Source organism: Alosa pseudoharengus, unplaced genomic scaffold (genome assembly GCF_046254945.1).
Source record: "Alosa pseudoharengus isolate Yale_2024_CS ecotype anadromous, Long Island Sound unplaced genomic scaffold, YU_APseudo_1.1 YU_APseudo_1.1_scf_2, whole genome shotgun sequence".
Lineage (NCBI taxonomy): Eukaryota > Metazoa > Chordata > Actinopteri > Clupeiformes > Clupeidae > Alosa > Alosa pseudoharengus.
This window is the reverse complement of record NW_027468663.1, coordinates 38,693,722-38,712,991: the sequence shown is the minus strand read 5'-3', so window position 1 is coordinate 38,712,991 and position 19,270 is coordinate 38,693,722. Positions and strand designations below refer to the sequence as shown.

Here is a 19,270-nt window from a genome sequence, read left to right as displayed (position 1 = left end):
ACTCTCCCACTTCAGACCTTGAACTCTCTCTCTGTGTATGTATGTATGTATGAATGAATATCTCACCTGACAGAGGTGCTATATGTGCTCTACAGCCGTGTGCTTTTGTGCGTGCGTGCGTGCATGCGCGCGGACACTGCAGAGAGAAGAACTGTTGTCACTGCTGCTGCCGCCGCTGCTCTTGGCACGACAGGCTCCTGGTGAGGGGGAAACACATTGGCTTCATCGGAATGTCTCTCTCTCTCCCACTCATACAACACACACAACACACACACACACACTTGCCGCGCAGCTTTGGTTGTTACCGCCGCCGCTCCCGCTGCTGCTGTTGCTGCTGTATGGCTTGGCTGCAGCTAAGTCTGAAGGGGAGGGCTAATCTTTAGTGCTGGTCAGTCTGGGATTGCTCTCTCCCCCTCGTTCAGTGCTGTGTATGGCATTAAAAGGATAACAAGCACCCGATGGACATCTCAACCTGGATGGTTCTTATGTGAGTTGTGTGAGATCTGTGTTTTACTTCTGGAGGAAGAGATGCAACTGTTCACTGGTTAATGTTCTATTCTCTGATTTGAAGGAGCTCTGTTTCAGGTGAGCCAAAGCCAACTCTTTCAGTGTGGCACAACAGTTTGCTTGTTTTCGGCTTGTAACTGGAATGTAAAACGTCCACATACGCTTAACAGGCCTATGTGTCAGAAAAAAATATCCTATTACGTGGTTGATGTATAATTATAGCCTACTTTAGTCATTTTTGTCTGTCGTGACGAAATCTGTGTATGTTACAATCTTATTTCTTCTCACAACTGTGCCGAGTTTATCCTAGTGATATGGATGGTCTCCCACTCCTTGTGTGATTGCGTCGAACATTTCAGTTGAAGTTGAAGACTGCGGCTTAAACCAATTGATACATTTACTCTTGTGTTTTATTTATTGCGTAATTTCTGAGTGATTCAGTGCACCTGCGCTGTATATTTTCTCATATTGTCTGACCGTCCAAGCTCGTTCTGTAGGCGGCTGCCCACTGTTGAAGTAGCCTAACATAGCTTACAGTAAATTCGCCTCAAGTCAATTTACAGTAAGTTGCATAACTTCGGAGCGATCCATATGTTAGTTTCACAAATCATGCTGAATGTAGCCTACTGTGCTTGGCATGGGTCCAGACTCTGTATGACGTTGACGGGGAAAAGTATTGATTGGCCCTCTTGTTTACGCGCGTCATTGCGACGCAGAGTCTGGTCCGGGCACGGCGTATAGAAACGGTGTGGATTTAGCGCTTTGATTCTGAAAATAAGAAATGTTCTCTTTTGTCCTTGTCTGACCTCATGGAAACGAGATCTGTTTTCACATTCGGATTCCATTGAATTAGTTTACCTCACAAGAATGCAAACTTACCTTCAAAAGCCAATTTCGCTGAGACAAGTTATGGAAGTAAGAGGTGTAAATGAACTTTGAATATCTTATCGTGAATATTCTTGCCGCTATTGTGGGTAGGCCTAGACCTGACAGGCTACTTATCCTATGATTGACACGCATAAGGATTTACCTGCCATTTTGACCAACTTTATGCTCGGGTTTAAAAATAATAGCAAATATAATAACTGTTGTTTTGCAGTTACAGTATAGAATTCAGTGGACATTATGTGAAACATTTTTAGAACGAATCTTTTGCGTGGCCCTCGGGAGTAGGCCAGGCTGTTCAACATTTTATGAGCTGTGTTGAGTAATACAAGCTGAACAGTTTATCACAACACAGATCACAGATAAGAGCTTGGTGAACAGCTGTTGCCATGTATGGCACAAGGCTACAACATGTTTATAAAATTGGACATTTAATTTATAGTCCATATTTTATAACCACTCAGACATTAGGTGCTGTTAAAAGAACAGTTAGTTGAAAAGGAATGTAAGGACTTCTTTTTTAAAATACCATTGACCGTTGCTGTTATGAATCCATTGAACGTATCAACCTGTGTTTCAAATTCCATATTTGAGGCTGAATTGTGGTTGGAGTGGAATGAACTGAATGTTTTGAGAACTGTGTTGAGCATTTTTCAGGCAGAAGTGTGTGCGTGTGTGTGTGTGTGTGTGTGTGTGTGTGTGTGTGTGTGTGGTAGAGAGAGAAAAAATCTCTGTTCTTGGAGCTTTAACAAGATATTTAATTAAAGCAGGATTAGTGCCAGGAAATAACCGGTCATTAATGAGACGTATGATGCTTTGATGAGATTATCACTATTCATCCATTTTTCCAATAATGCTTATATCACAATGCGGTATTAGGGAGTCGGTTGAAGTCTTTTTGTCGATCTAAATGCAGATGCAGGTCTGCAAAATTGTAAAGTATTAGCCTGGCTGTCCATTGATGACACATGTGGAACTGCTCTTTTTGACAGCTGTACATATCTGATACCTCAAGGGAAAGTCTCGGTGTAGCCTATAGTTTCCTGTATGTAGACTGTGGTTGCTGACCTCTTTGTGGAGAGTGAGATGACCTCCAGAGGAAGGTGGCCAGCTTTCCTTGATTACCCTGTAAGACGCTAAAGCACATAAGCTGGACGCATTGGCATTAGGAGGGGTCCCCTCCAGGCCTGTATGGCCACTGTGAGGACAACTCAAGTTTTAAAGCAGCTGTGTGTGTGTGTGTGTGTGTGATCTGTGTGTTTATCTGCCAATTGACATATTTAATTTCTGCTGTCAAAAATGCCTTTAGACTGGATGGATGATGATGGAATCTTTACCAGAGACTTTCTAATGAGGAGACACAGTACTCAAAGAATCCTCCATGCAAATGTATGGGGTTATTTCGTAACGCCAATATGGCAGTAGTCTACACATATCCTGCCCCTTCCTGTATGACTCCCCATTCACTTGAATAGGAAAATATCTGCCTGATAGCTGCCCAGAGTGCGCTATCAAGATGGCCGTCGAATGGAGGGACTTGCTTATGGAGGACTCAAATTCTAACACTCAGCCTACTGATATCCTGATTCAAGTCATTTTGTTAAATTTGTTTGTATTTCCTCATCATCTCTGAAAACATAAGGAAATGCAGAAAAATTGCATAATTAAGATTTTCCAGATGAATAATCGTGTTCCGGCAGCCTTACATTGTAATGGGATGTCCCGGAACATAATGTGTTCTTACATTAAATAAATTTATATATTTTGATAACAGAAATTATAAGCTATTATTATTGCAAACAAGAGATACAACTATTCCTTCTTGCTATTCCTCCAGTTTACCTCAAAGAGGAAGGAAACGAGAGGGTTTTTAGCACCTCCAAACTGAGCTGTTTAAGACAGCGGGTCTTCCTTTGCTTTAGAGCCTATCCCAAATCAATGACTCCCAGTTTGTTCCTCATTCATCTTTTTATCTTCTAATGGCTCAGTCCCAGAACTCAGAAGTTTGTATCTCTCTCTCACTCGGTTTGGTGCCCCATTTACTTTTCTGAAATTGGGCTTTGCTTTCTGTGTGTTGCCACTGGTTCAGTTCTGACACCCCCCCCCCCCCCACCCACCCACCTGTTCTCCTCCCCTGACCCTTACAAATCTCAAGTCTCGCTGGTGCCCTAGTCCCAATCCCTAAATTCTGGCAAGACCAGACTGCTAATCCCCAGCAGTGTACCAGCCCTGCAGCTCTGTCCTGCCTGGCTGTGGTCCAACAGAGAGAGGGGCAGTGATGGAGAGAGTGCACATGACCAATGGCCGGGAGAGAGATGGAATGCCATAATGACTTAAAGATGGAAACATGGCCGAAGCGATGACTGAGCCTCGACACAACCACTGCATTAAAGTCGACTTTCTCCTTTTGTCATGAGAGTAATGGGTCCTGAAGTGAGGACAGGGGAAATGCACTGTTTGTCCCGCAGGAGAAAAGCAAATCACACTTACCATTTGCCGTCATGGTGACCTGGAGCAAATGGATAGAGGGGCCTTGTGCTTGAATTTGTACTCAAAAAATATTAATAAAAAGTGTACTGCCCTATATGGCCTACCCTGTGTTGATGTAGGATTTGTCTTCTAAGACATTTGACAGGAGTGCTGTCTTTGTGAAGACTTCACTTTTTGTTGTACCGTATTTGCCTGGGTTAGCAGCACAAGGTTGAAAGTATGCATTATGTGAGTTACAGTCATGGCGACCATTTCATAATGTGAGTACAAATCGTTATTATAGGGCAATGGGCATGCTATACTTTACAAAAAAACTTAACTTAATTGTATCATTGACCTTGAAATGCAACCCTTATGCTTCTTGGATGCTGAGTGACAAATTTGTGGCATAGCGCCTGGCCTGCACTCATTGACCTGCTCATGTTTGGGCTGCTGACCTTTACTTTAAGTTTCTCATTTTGTTGATGGTGAGATTATACCAGTGTGGATGATGTGTCTTGTTATTGTGTCAAAGTTCTTGTAGACTACAGCACATTTCATACGGTAGCAAATGACATTGCCAAGTAACCTCTCAAAGAATGAGAGCTGACCGAATGAGAGACCTCTACGTATTTACCAATCTCTTCTCATTTATAAAAGTAAGCCAGTCTACCTATGATACTTTTTTGTCCCAGATAGATGTATAGGTAGAAGAGATAGGGTCTTCCTTGTATAATGGATCTAGCTTTTGTCAGCATTCCCCCCCCAAAAAATATTTGAAAGGCAGAGGTTTGGTACACCAACACAGCCTTGACTAAGGTCTTTTTGATGCAAACACAGGCCTCTCCCCACATGAGAACCCAGTGCACAGACCTTCACACGACAGAGCTCTGTCTGACAGCAGTGGCACCCCTGCGCCTTTCCAGATGGATGCTCCCTACAGGCCCTGGGGGCCAGAGGCTTGTCCCAGAACAACACACACACACACACACACACACACACACACACACACACACTCTCCCCTCTGCCCCCTGCAACCCCCCCATATAGAGTGACATTATCTAACCCTTTGACAACTTTATGTAATGGTCAGTCAAGGAGAATACCTCTGTGATCTAAAGCATTGTGTGGATCTGACTGAACTGCATTTTTTGGAGGGAAGAACAAACAGAAATGGCTTTGGTAATTTGTTGTCCTGTACTTGGCTGCCAGGCTGCGCTGTAATTGTTCAGCCACACTAGTCATGGCTCCTTCCCCTATCTGTGTGAGGAGAACCATGAGACCTCATCTTTTCTGACAAGCGTGCAGTAACAGCAAGGGAAGGCCTTCCTCGCTCTCTCCTCCCCCCCCTTTCTCTCCCTCTCCCTCTCTCTCTCCCTCTCCCTTTTTCTCCCAACCCGATCCAACAATTGCCTGTGCTTCAGATTATCCATCCACTTCCAGAGAGACAAGCCCATGTGATCCTAATGAGAATGGACGCCACTTTTTGACATTAATTTTCTCCCTCCTCTCTGTCTCGACCTGCCTATCTGGTCTTCCTTTGTATTCTGTCTTTGGTGTTTTTGTCTAATTATTACTGTACAATGTCTAAATGTATAAAACTCTCATTCTTTGTCAGGGTAGCCCCCTCAGTGAGATAATCCTGCCTCGGCATGCGAAGACGTCAGTGCCAGAGTAATTATCAGTGTTCCAGGATTAGAGGCGACCCCCGGCCCGTGCTGGCGGATGTGGTGGGCAGTGGGCATTTCACGTGCTGATGAGGGGCTGCAGGGCTGGGACAACGTGTTCCTCCCCTTGGACTTTCTGCTTGATTTTGTGTCTCCATGAACATCAGTCAAATGAGTATGACATCTCTGGAGCGAGGGTCAGAGATGGAAGGCTTAAGGATCTCATACCATGCAGCAAGGGCTGCATGCAGTATACACTGAATATAGTGGGATTTACTTTTAACAATATGTGGATGGCATTCTATAGTCAATTTATTATGCCTTGACATCCATCCAAAGCAATCATTGATTTTCCGTCAATGCTTAACATAGCATCCAGAATACCTCTCTCTATGGCCTTTACATTTAAATTGTATTTGCCTCACAAATGACCGCTGTGACATGTGACCTGTAATATTTTATCCTAACTTAATATAATATTGTTTTGTGAGCTGTAAGCATTGCGAGTATCAAAGATCTGAGTGGCATGGCACAGGCCTATTTAACCTTATTGCAATGCCAGTCTAACTCCTTTTTAACTCTCTCTCTCTTTCACTTTTAAGTAATTCTCTCACTTTCTGCATTCATCCCTTTTCCCCCTCACCCCTCTCCGGCCCCATCTTTCACTCCTCACTCGCTCCATTTCACCCTATCGCTTCTCCCTCCTCTCTCTCCTCTCTCCATCCTCCTTCCCCCTCTCTTTTCCCCCCTCTCCTGTCTGTCTCTCTCTCATCCTCCATCTCCTCAGCATGTTTAATAGATTTGTTGTTATTCTGCCGCCACGGCCCAGTAAGTCAGATAAGCCTTGCAGTCCGACACTGAGCCAGAGCGCTAAGGTCCGGTGTAGAGTTACAGCATAAGCTATAACACCGGACCCGATGCTGCCCTTAGCCAGGTGCTCATATAACACCACACGGCTCCCGGATCCCTGGTGTCATGTCATTGAGCTTGTGTGAAGGTTAGCTGGCCCACGCTACCGAATAAAAGGTTGTCTGGTCCGAGGTCATTCAGATGCCACTGCACCCACACTGAAGCCTGGGCATTGTTGCCAAAGGCTGGCGTTGGAGTAAGTTGGAGTGATCTGAGGGAGGCAGTTTCTTGCTCCACTCTCCCCTAAAGGAAAAGAAAACAATCGGCCCGTTGGGCCCGTTTGCCGTTTGCCTGTCAGTGGGCCTGTGTGTGGGAACACAGGAGTCTTTTGTGATGGTGGTGGTGGTGGTGGTGGTGGTGAGGGATTGTAATGACAGTGGCTGCCCTCGATCGAGTGAAAATAAGAAAGCTCTGTTCCTTATTTTAGCTTCTGTCGCTGACCCAAATTAGCGGTTCTGAGTGACAGGCTAAACCACCACCTTTCTGTGTGGGTGCCAGAGTGCATTGTCTAACATTACACTATTATCTGGCAAAAAAAGACCTCAGGAGAACAAGTCACCTTAGAGAGCTGTGGGTGTCTGATATGTTTTGGTCCAGGTTCAAGCAATCGCCTCCAAGCCAGACCCCTGTTACTAGCACTGGAACATTATATCATGGAAACTACAGCAGGAGTTCACCTCATTAGCTGAAATGCTGTGAACCAGTTGCTGCAACCACATCAAACGCCCTATTAATTACTAAGTGGAAGAAGTGACTCCTCTATTATTCAAATGCTACCTTCCAGCAATAATGACATGGGCCTCTCTGCAGTGTGAACAGTGTCATATTTTCATTGTCACATTTCCTCTAGATAAAACCACCCATCCCAGCTTGCAGCACCATTTCAGGATGTGTGGCTGAACTGAATTAACTACACTTTGTTATTGTGGCCAATAGAGGGCAGCAGTGGTCTCTCTAAAGTGGGCACTACAGTCCAGGCAGTCGTATTGTATAACCTGCCATCTGTGTGAATCAATGCAGATCCCTACCGTACTCAATTGAGGCCAGTCCACTCGTGGGAGGGGTGCTGTGCAGAACACTGCGTACATTTCAGCGCCTGCAGATGAGGAGGGAGAAGGGGGTGCGCGCACGGTTGGTTATTTTACCCACTTCAACTTTTCCACTCTTCTTTTGCAGAGACTTTCCTGTTGAGGACCACTGCGAACGATGAGCTCCACTCTCCCATGTGAGCGGGGGGACTGCTGTCACCTTTGCTCCCGGCCTGAGTGAACTTCTCAAGAGTGGTCACGACCTTTGACCTTGAACCTTCACCCCACCCTTTGCGGGACCTGCACAGCTCAGGAGAGGCTAATGGCCAGCTTAGTGGTTTGACCCTGCTGTGTGTAAATCTGCGGGAGGTTTGTGCCCGGTGCGAGCTGCAGACATGAGTGCAGCGCAGCCTGTGGAGAGAAGCTCTGCCGAGAGCCTGAAGGGCCACTCAGAGGGCACCCAGTATGACCTGACTCTGACCTTTCAGGACGGGGACCAGAACGGAAATGCCTTTGCGGAGTCTTCCTCGTCCTCTTCATCCTCCTTCTCCTCCTCCTCTTCCTCCCCGCTGAGCCGGGGCGAGTCGTCCCCGGCGTCCGTGCGCAGCTCCATCAGCCTGAGCAGCGGCCGCTCCAGCAGCCCCCTGGACGTCGACATGCAGGAATGCCCACAGAAGCGTCTCGCTGGCACCAACGACCACGTGGAGAGCACCAGAGAGACGTCAGTGTTGCCACCTGCCAGTGCACAGCAACAGCAGCATGACTGCTCCGAGTCCAACGACAACTCCGTCTCTGTCTACCTGGATGCCCGTGAGAATGACGACGACGCCACCTGGAACAATAACGAGAATCTTGCTCTGGTGTTCATTCAAGAAGCCACCAGCGGTGACCATGGCGATATCCACGGAGATCACTACGGGAACCAGAATGGCAGTAGGAGACGGTACTCGGATGATTCTCCGGCCCCTCTGTGCTCCTCAGAGAATGACGACATTGATGACGATGATGATGGTGATGATGATCAGGAGGATTCGTTCTTGTCTGTGAGCTCAGGAGACATGGTCATGAGGAGCAACAGCATCAGCTTAGATGGCTCGGAGCGAGCCATCAGCAGCATCTCCGTCCTGGCCGACTCGTCCATCTCCTCCTCCTCCGACCAAGAGCCCCTGCCCTCGCACTCTCCCCTACCTGGAAAGGAGACCCAGGACCTGGGATCACCTAGCCTCGTTGCCCCTGATGGTCCTGAAGATCCAGCCCTTGCAGAGGTTGCAGGTCAAGCCCTGGCACAGGATGTAGGTCCAGCATTTGCAGTGGATGAAGGTCTGGCCCTGGCAGAGGAGCCGCGGCAGGAGGAGCCAGTGGATGCTGCTGCTGAGATGATCGCAGTGGATGCGCTGAAGAAGCGGCAGCAGGAAGAAGGGGAGGTCCAGGAAGGGACGGCCAAACTCACTTCTGCTTCTGTAACGGAAGACGTGAAGGTGGAGGTCCCCACTGTGCAGGAGAAAGACCCCCTGAGGGTCCACACCTCCGCCCCGGCTGGTGGTGTAGCTTCCGCTGCTGCTGACCCTAAAGCCAAGGGGTTACCCACGGCTGCAAACAGGGGCAAACAGGCCAGCAGGACCACCAGGCCACTCAGACCAGCTAATCCTGGTAGGAATGATGTCAAGACGTTCCCCATGCCAGACTTAAAGAATGTGAAATCCAAGATAATGTCCCGACCTCCATCATCGGTGACGAGGGTGGCCAGAGGTGACCTGTTGGCTCAAGGGAAGAATACTGGCCCGTCTCCCGCAAGCAGCGAGAAGAGGCCTCCGGCCGCCTCACCCAGATCTGCCCAGGGCAAACGGGACGGACACGGTGGTGGTGACGCGAGGCGGAGGTCTTCCTCCTGCCAGTCAAGAGTGGCTGCGCCCAAACCAGGTGTGCCACGTGGTGCGGACCCGAACACACGAATGGCACCACCGTCACGGCCTCGGAAGAAGGCCTCGCAGCAGCTGAACAGCATCCCGCACAATTCAGTGGTCATCTCTCACGGTGGCCCTGAGGAAGTGGGACGGGCGGGGGAGCCCGTGCCTGATGGGGAGGACCGGATGGAGAAGAGGGCAGAGGGAGCTGGAGAGGCGGCTGCCCCAGAGCTCACCGACGGCCCTGAGCAGTCAGCTGCGCCGCTGGAGGATGGTGACCAGGTGAGAGCTCTGAACACCTACCACCCCGTTTTGTGAACAGGTTTGGGTGACTTTATTGTTAATGAAAAGCTGGTAATAAATGACTATGACCATATCATACATGTACAATGTTTTTTTTAAACTTGTTTTAATTGATTTACAAACAAACCTTAATGTAGCCTTAAATTGGATTTTGATGAAAGTTCATTATAACACTGGAGACGTGTCTCTATTGTATTGTATGTATCTGTGATATATTTTTATAATCAGAATTTATGTGATGAGGCATTTATGTAGATTCACGCAGCCTTCCTGTGTGAGTTTGGATTTATTGGATTACGAATGCCCTGGTAGCCTAGCCTAGCCTTAGGCTAATACGACTGCCTCTAAGGGCATTATATCTTTTATTTTTCTTGTTCAATTCTTACGGCTTCAAAGAGAATGTAAATCTCAAAGTGTCAAAAAGCGTGTTTGGATCACCTTGTTCTTTAAGCTATTCTGGTCCCCTGGAAATACTCTGTAGGGACTGCCTCTGATGGGCTTGACTGACCTGATTGGATGCTGAAAGTTCTTTTTCCCTGTTCAATTATCTAGTGCCATTTTCTCATCACTGCAGATGCCTGAGGTGTCAGCAGCGGCTTTTTTTCTCTGTTGTAAGCTGTCAAGACCTGTTCTTGCAGGTGTGTACTTATAGTCATGACTGTTTGACGTTGGTTGAAGGGAGTTGCCATCAGAAAAGGGCTTTGAGTTTGTCAGTTTCCACAATTGGCCCATTTATTTTTTGACATGTCTGGCATGTGAGTGTTTACCTCAGATTAAAGGTCAGGAATGATTTACTCAAATAGTTCAATGTTTTGGCCTGAGCTGATGAGCAGCAATCAATTTATTTGGTTGACGGCAGAAATGCCTCCTCTGGGTTGTTTTGGTTGTTTAGCTAACTGCTCAGGCACGTTGCCTCGGCCCCATAAGCCCCATACGTGTGGTCACATGACTCGGCTATGTCGCAATTCAGACTGAAAGGACGCATTAAGGCAGGGCTTAGTGAAATGTCAAAAAGTGACTCTCACACCGCAGGAACTTCATGGTGCGAGTAATTGCTGTGCAGCAAGTCCAGGACTGTCTTGTCAAACTGTGGAGCGCTGTTTTTGGAATTTCAGAATAGTTATTTCATTGGCTGTTGGACACTTGTGGTATGGCTTGCTTTTTTCTGAGTCACATGTAGTTTATAATGGTTTGCTGCAACAACTGTTTTTGGATAAGAAACTGTTTTGTAGAAGTCTGCTGCAGGCTGAATTGTGAAATCTGCTCTGCCAACAGAAGTAGGAGAAAGTAGAGACGTTTTGAGAGGACTTAAAAAGACGGCAAGATCTCTCCCTCTCTCTGGTGCTTTTTCCTCTCTTTTCTCCCTGTGCCTTTCGCTCCACAAACTGGCTCCATGTGTGCCGAGTGTTTATAGAGCAGGGGAGAGGATGGGAGGAGGGAGGGGAAGTCAGGAAAGAGGGGAAAAAAAGCGGTGCTGGTCCCGGCACTGAAGCCTGGAGGGACTAGACTAGAGCACAACAGAGGAACTTTTTTTTTTTTTTGTTGCTTTTTCAGTAGAAGTCAGCGTGTCTTATTTCCTCTCAGATCCCTCCCTCGTACGCTTGCTCTTTTTCCCCTCTCGCTCTCTCCTCCCCTCGCACGCCTCTTCCTCCGCCTTGCGTCCGTCGGTGTGTGTGTGTGTGTGTGTGTGTGACGCGCTGCGCTGCGCTCCGCTCCGCTTCGTGTCCAGCCAGTCGCACTGGAGCTGTGGAATGGCCAACACCATGGTCACGCTGCGCAGCCCCGAGCTGGGCTCCCTGGGCTGGAAAGCCGTCACTAAACGCCAGCTCTTCCTGCAGACCGTCTCCTCCAAGCTGGTGCCCAAGACCGGACTACCCACCGCCGTTGCCTCAGCCACCACCGCTGCCGCTGCCACCGCTGCCGCCGCCACAGCGGGTGCCTCCACTGCCACCTCTGCCTCTGGGCCGGTGCCAGCGCCAGCCTCCTTGGCAGCGGGTGCCCCTCCTGGGACCTCGGCCACCTCCAGGGCCAAAGCTGGAGTCGGACCGGCCGCCACCTCTGGCCGGGACGCCCGCACTGGAGTAGGGAACGTCTCCCCTCCGAGGGGCCGGCAAATCCAGCCAGCGGGTGAGTCAGAAACACAGACACACACACACACATTCTTTCTCTCTCTGTCTCCATCTCTCTCTCTTCCACACACACACACACACACACATGTAGGCAGGCATATGTGTGAGCAGATGTTGTAAACACAGGCCTTGAGGTGTTTTGAGTCGCACAGAGAGTCTCTCTGTTTCAGGCTGCCTGCTATGGAGCAAGCGGAGTGTAGCCTGTGAGTGAAGAGCTCTCCTCGTGCCCAAGTCCTGTGGTTTTGTTTGTAGTGCTGAGCTAGTTCCTGAATCTGTGTGGGTGAGTGTGTGTTGGAGGGAGAGAGCGGGATCGGGTGAGGGAGAGAGAAGCGATTTCAGGCTAGAGACTCTCACCCATGGAACACCAGTGCAGGCTGGCTAATGGCTGCAAAGCAGAAAGTTAAATGCCTTCACATACCTCCACCTAACACACACACTAACACACACACACACACACACACACACACACACACACACACACACACACACACACACACACACACACACATATAGCTTCTAACTGAGCTGTACTGCCAGCTAGGGAGCTGCTGATTGACTTACCATATAGCCTGCCCTCTATATAGCGGTGTGTAAATCTATGCGGTCTGTGTTTTTAGAGGGAGACGGGCAAGGGGAAGCAGCTGGTGTGGAGAGAGCAGTACAGACCTTGTTGTTGAACAGGAGCTTTAACTCTGTCTAGTCACTGCAGTGTTATGTAAGGCAGCCTTTACGCTCTCATGCACACACACACACACACACACACTCACTCTCTCTCTCTCTCTCTCTCTCACACTCTACTTTTCCTTCCTTGCCTTTCCTTGTCACAGTGTGTTATTTAAGCTGCATGACTGAGATTTTTTAGAGGCGTTTTGAAACACTACACTCCGACTCTACACGGCGCTGTGCTGTGCTGTGCTGTGCTGTGCTGTACCCTTTTGGTCTCTTGACTTTGCCGATCCATCTCAAAGTAAAGCACCCACAGAGGAAATGGGAGAGAGCATGGGCAGCATTTTTTCTTTCTCTCTGTCTCTTTTTTCCTCTTTTCTTTCATTCTTTCCTCTGCCCTTTGCCTGGGGGTATGTTTCCACCCAAGTATTTGTTCCCTGCACAAAAGGCTCACTTGTGTCAGGAAATGGAGATGTGTGTGTGTGTGTGTGTGTGTGTGTGTGTGTGTGTGTGTCTGACTGTCCCCTGTCTGGTCCTCATGCTGTGTAACCTATCCCCCCACCAACCATCACATTTCCTCCTGGTGTGTGTCGGTGTTGTAGGGGAACTTATTGTAGGCGGTTTCACTATATTCAATAGTGGGTTTATGTGTCTGTCTATGTCAATCCACATGTTTTTGTAACTCCTAACTAATCTAATATGGAGGGAGAGAGGGTAACTCTAGTTCACAATATTTAATAATGAGCATGTGTGCTTTTTGTTTGACAACTGTGTGTGTGTGTGTCTCTGTGTGGTTTCTCTATCTCAGTGTTTGGTGTACTACACAGCAGTTCTTCTCTAATTTGACTGTGTGTATGTGTGTGTGTGTGTTTAATGCACAGCTGCTGGGGGTTTGCGTGAGGGAACCTACAATTGAATCAACTGAAAAGGGCAAATTCCTCTTGGACAATTGTTAGATTGTTTCTCCCCTCCACTCAAATCTATAGCCTCAGTTAGATTTTAGGATTGATTCATTCTCCCCTCCACTCAGATCTATAGCCACAGTTAGACTTTTAGGATTGATTGTCTTAGTTTAAACTGTGTATTTGGGATCAAAAGGTTACTTTGTAGAGAATGTTAGTCTGATAAAGTGCATTATTTATTTAAGATGTACTTAATGTTCTACAACTCAGATCAGTTAGATGAGTGAGCAGCAATTCTTTTAACTTTTTCCTCTTAATTAAATTTTCCCATTTTAAAATTATCTTTTTTTAGACCATGGTAAAGGGTTAATCATTGTAGAAGTACTCTGACTGCAGCATGCTTAAGCTTTTTTGGGCAAAAAAATAGTTTATCAGGAATGTACTGTTCCCGCAGTGCCTCAATGCAACAGTAGAGGGAGCATGTTCAAAAGTCACCCACAGTTCTGCCTCTCCATCAGGATTGTGTGCACCTAAAATCTCAGGCTAAGACCATTACCATGGAGACGACACAGAGAAGAATATGGCAAATAATGTTCACTGACACACACACACACACACACATTCAACCATATCTTGGGTGTCAAGAGGAAAGGTGAGTCAGTGGAAGTCCAGGGAGTGTATTCTTTGTGGCGGGAAGTGTGTGTTGTTAGAGGAAATACGATGGATGAGGGAGCGGAAGCTCTCCAGTGTTCCCACAGCAGAGCCCTAAAACTCTGAGCTCAACTGCACCTGTGTCAACCACAGCAAGCCTCTGTAGCAGAGATAAAGTGGGGTCTCATGGGAACTGTAGTTTTCTTGATAAACACATGACTGAATCCGTTTGGCACATTAAGGCTGTGCCCTCAACGTGGCAATGCTTGCGAGGGAAAGGAGCTGACGTATGTTGGTGGGATGGCCGGGCAGCCGCAGTGTCATTAATGTATGGATAAAGTGCTGAATCTGCGTGGAGAAAGACATGCACTGCCCGCACCGCACTACAGTGTGCTCTCGCCCTCCCCTCACTGGTGCTGCCATGTGCGTAACCTGGGCAGGCGCAGGGTGCCAAGTTTCTCTCTCTCTTTCTCTCTTTCTCTTTATCTCTCTCTCTTTCTTTCTTTCTTTCTTTTTCTCTCTTTCCTCTCTCTCTCTCTCTCTCTCTCTCTCTCTTTCTCTCTCTCTCTCTGTTTCTCTTTCTCTCCCCTGAAACCCCAGGATGTTAATGTGTGAATATTGTGAGCGATGGCCCTGTCACAATGAGTCACCCAGCCTCACACTATCTATCTATCTTGTCCTCTTGCTACCCATTTTCTGTCTTTATCTTCCTCTTTTTTTCGTAAGTGTTCCTCACTCCTTTATTCTGTCACCACTCTCTCTCTCTCTCTTTCGCCATCATTCTGTCTGTTCTATCTTCCTGTTCCTCTCCCACATTTCCTCTTTATTTCCCTTCAGTCCCTCTCTCTGCTCCTCTGTGTTCTCCCTGTGCCCTGATGTCCGCACAGTGACCGTGGGGTGGACCCTCTGTGCTGATGATCCCTTGGGTTGAGTTGGGTTGGGGTAAAGCCAGTGTGAAGAAGTTGCTGATTTGCCCTTTGCCATCCCTTGGCGTCACCCCAGCACACGAACATGCTGAGTGTGCCCTCCTCTCTCCTTTCCTTACTTACTCTATCCCTCCCTCTCTCTCCTTTCCTTACTTACTCTATCCCTCTCTCTCTGCTGGGTTTGCTGCTTCAAACCCACTCGTCCTCTGTGTCTCCCTTGCGAGCTCTTTCACTAGCCTCCTCTCTCTTTCTTCCTTTTCTCTTTCTCTCACTCTATCTTTGCCCTCTCTCACCCTGTTCTTTTTCTTTTTCTCTCTGTCTCTCTCTCTCTCTGTCTCTCTCTCTCTCTCCCTCTGACTGTGTGCGGGTTATCCTGGGTTCCTGTCTGACTTGTCTTCATCTTCCGTATCTGATAACTGTAGACATCCATCACTGTGTATTTGTGTAAACACATTTAAGTGTGTGTGTGTGTGTGTGTGTGTGTGTGTGTGTGCCCTCTAGACCTTGGAGAAAAAAGGGCTACCCGCTGCTGCAATAGAACAATATGAAATCCCTTCTTTCATAGTTTTTAACATAGGGGTGCCAATACTTATGACCCCTGTATTTTAAGGAAGAACATTTTTTTATTTACGATACATTATTCATTCACAAAGAAAATTGGTGTCCTTAAAGGTCAGATATTTCCTCATTTTTTTACTTAAAGCATTAAGATCAATTTCCAAAAGATGATTTTATATTCCTCTTTTTAGTCAACTTTAGCAGAAGTGCTAATAATTCTGGGGGCAACTGTATATGGCATAGCAACCTTTTATTTAATGCATTTAAAGTAAATTGTTATAAAGTATTTCCCTACATAGAGTATGTGAAACGTAGTATAGTCTCCACTAAATATCTTTCCAGTGCAATGACTTTTTGTCTGTTTTCCAGAGATTGTGACTGTGTGTTAATTGTGATAAGTGATTTGGTGGCTTTGGTGTTGCAGGCATTCCAAAGATGCGGTTACCCGAGCGGAGCCTCGCTGCCTCGCAGCCCGCCCCTCCTGCTGCCTCAAAGGCTTCCCAGAATCCCCCTGGTGCCGGCATCACCCGCCTCCCCAGCTCCTCCAAGCTGCCCATCAAGGGCCTATCCACAAGCCTCAGCTCCTCGTCGCTAGGTAGTGCTGCCAGTGAAAGCAATCCCACCACCACAGCAAGAGGTGAGGGAATTGTGTGTGTATATGTGTGTATATGTGTGTGTGTGTGTGTGTGTGTGTGTGTGCTGAAGATATGAATCAGGTTTGATATCTACTCTTTAACAATGCTGAGCAACACTAAAGCTTGGTGAGTCATGTTAGCTTTCCCCAGGACCACATTCACTCACTCATTCCAAAACACACACACACACATAGTGTTCTTTCCAACTGTGTGGTTCTGTGATTTCTGCTTCCTTCTTCCAGCCTGCTCCCTCAGAATGGACGCCTCTTCTAATTAAACCCATTCCTCCCCTTGACCGAATGATGATATCCTGACCCAATCTTCCCATCATCCCTGTCTCTCCCTCCCACCCCTTTCCCTCCTCTGCTCCCCACCCCGTCTCCATTTTTCCCCCTGCGTGTTCTTCCTTTGCATTAGTCACCCCTTCACTATTGCCTGGTGGAATGTTGGTTGAATCCCTCCCCTGCCCCACATGGTGTTCCGGAAACTTCTCTGTAGTTCGGAGGTAACATCTGGATTGGTTTATATACGTCTGCTCGCTTGACCCACATGTTCGTGCCAGAGAGAAGGCTTTAATCCACAGGATTACATGTAGAACCTTCTGGAGTGTCTTCCACGCTGTGCTCAGATCAGTCTTCATTAGGGTTCATATAGTGCGTAGCCAAAATGTTTAAGTGCCAGACAGAAGACTAAGAAGTCCATTTTAGAGGGTTATATTCTTAAAATAATGCATGTGTCTTAAGAAGAGAGGAATGGATGTGTGTTTTGACGCAGTGTCAAGCCATTGCTGTCTCCCCTGTCTGTTTATGACCCTAATAAAGTTCGGAGTGCTGGTTTGACTGACGGGTGGTGTTGATCAGGCACGGCTGAGGAGGATTGAGCCGTGTCCAGGGATGCAGTAGCTTGCTTCTCTATTTGGGCTGCACTTATTTACGGCTGCAGCTGCTTGGCTCTCCTCAGCTGGCTTAAGACGGTGGCTGCTGAAGGTTTTGGCCAACTAGTCGATAGATCAATGTTCTGTCAGCTCCCAGCATGCCGCGCCACTGTTTGATGGGCCTCCGTGTGAGGATGGGACTCACTTCTGTTTGCTGTTCTGAACAGATGTGTCTTTCTCGCCTGTTTGGAAACAACAAGGCCAAAGGCATTTGAGGTATTTTGGTTTGTTGGCCCTTTTCTTTCTCTTGGTTGTGTTTTTTTTTTTAAATAAATATATCCAGCAGACTTGAGGGTTTGATGTCTGTGGCTGCTGGTTGTGGACAGAGGAGCCTCATGATGACCAACATGTAAATTACCCCTTCAACTCCGAGCTGAGCTCAATGAGCAGCTTTGTTGGCTACTGTAGAGCACGGCACTTACAGAGGGAGAGAGTGGGGTTGGGACAGATGGGACATAATTATGTATAGAAAGAGATAGATATGGACAAACCCACAGATGGATTTTTAAGAGGAAGAAGCGCTGGACCCCCCTCTAACACACATACACACACACACACACACATATACACACACACACACACACCAGACATTTTATCACCAGGGTGCCTTTTGAGACTGCTCTATTTAATTTCTTTTTCTCCCCAGCAAATAGAAGAATAATATCAAATTCCCATGTATCTATCTGCATGGTTTTCTATTTCTGCCCCATCTCACTGCCTCTTTCTCACTCTTTCCTGGAAAATAATATTCAACAGTTGGTGGCTGAGCATGTTGTCATGGTAACAGAGGAGTGCAACTTCTGAGGGGTTCACAGACTCTGTATTAACTGAAGAGACTGTTGAGGCCACGTTTATGTCCACAACATCCCTGAGGCCGTTTTTAAGATTTGTATCGCCTCCATAATTACCATTACAAATGCTTCAAATGCACAGCCTGATTGGGCTTGTGCGAGTTCTAAAGTGGCTGCCGATGGTGTTTATGTGGGTTTATCTGAATCGGCTTCCTAATGACTGCTTAATCACTGTAATCACGGATGCCATTAAAGCATGAGGGGTGGCTTTTTGATGAGTGTTGGCCATTCAGGCATGATTGAAAAAGCTGAAGAATATTAGCCTCTGCTGTCAAATTAAACACACACACACACTGAGAGAGAGAACATTGTGTGATAACAATGTCACTGACTCCACATGCATTATTTAACCCTTTATCCACAGGTCCAAACTCTGCTCCAGGAGCCAAGGCCACAAGTCCAGATGAGAAGCCCAGTCGCCCTGCACCTTCAGTGGGCCCACAGGTCCCTAACAAGCCCCTCACCACCAAACTTGTAGGCATGAGGAACAGGACCACTTCCATTCCTGGCAAAAACTCTATAACTGGTGGGTGTGAAATGTATACAACATGCATGCAATCACACTCTCACCCAGGTATACACAGACGGAACTAGGAACACAGAGGTTCTTGTAGATGTGCAAATGCATCATGACCACAAGAGTAACTGACACATGATGATCTTTGGTAAGACTCTTTCCACACTTAATTCACCCCACATGCAAAGGATTTCACATAGATAAACCTCTACCTGTGGATTTCAAAGAGATTAATACTAAACAACGTAGTTTTTCCAAAACAAACTATTTCAAGCATGACATTGTGTATTTGTGTATTTCTTCAACAACACAATAGCCCATTGTTCAGTTCCAGCCCCCCCTGAACATGTGTATTTCATGAAGCAGCGTCTCTAATCAATGCTGTGCTTAATGGCAGTCCTTTAATGTGTTCACGAGCTACTCGCCCTCTGATTGCTGCACTGATGGGTTTCGCCCGGGGTGGTGGAATAGGCCTGTTCACGGCCTGGAATGGGGGGGACCTGTGTGATTAATGCCAGATAGCTATGCAATGGGCCCTTAACTTTTTATACCTCGGCCTCGGAGCCAAGTGTAATCTTTTGTTATGCATTGCATTTCATCAGTTTTTATTGCAGCTGTTATAATGGCAAGCATGTGTGCTGCAGGCACGTCTGTGTTTACTGTACTTGCTTGTGTGGCTAATTGATTCCCTAAGGATTTGCTCAATAGTTGATGTTGGGACACAAGACTTATTATGTCTCAAACAGTTCATATGGCAAGAGCATGGGTTATCAGTTGTTTCTTATCTGAGTTGAAATTCACTTCTCAGACAGACTCTTGAGTCAAGAGG

General features: G+C 47.1%; 2 protein-coding genes across 2 annotated transcripts in view; both read left to right on the top strand.

Annotated features, from left to right (window-relative positions):
- The first annotated feature begins 415 nt into the window (after positions 1-415).
- On the top strand, positions 416-9,687 carry LOC143133502 (uncharacterized). Its single transcript, XM_076293266.1, has 2 exons — positions 416-585; positions 7,614-9,687. Exon 2 carries the CDS (start codon positions 7,861-7,863, stop codon positions 9,685-9,687), a length of 1,827 nt encoding a protein of 608 aa, XP_076149381.1. The 5' UTR covers positions 416-585; positions 7,614-7,860.
- A 1,072-nt stretch (positions 9,688-10,759) lies between these two features.
- LOC143134508 (microtubule-associated tumor suppressor 1 homolog A-like) overlaps positions 10,760-19,270 on the top strand; it is a 39,209-nt gene continuing 30,698 nt past the window's right edge. Inside the window, exons 1-3 of the mRNA XM_076294930.1 lie at positions 10,760-11,799; positions 15,929-16,141; positions 18,289-18,450. Of these exons, the coding sequence (XP_076151045.1) occupies positions 11,424-11,799; positions 15,929-16,141; positions 18,289-18,450 (751 nt within the window). The 5' untranslated portion in view covers positions 10,760-11,423. The remainder of the gene's footprint in view (positions 11,800-15,928; positions 16,142-18,288; positions 18,451-19,270) is intronic.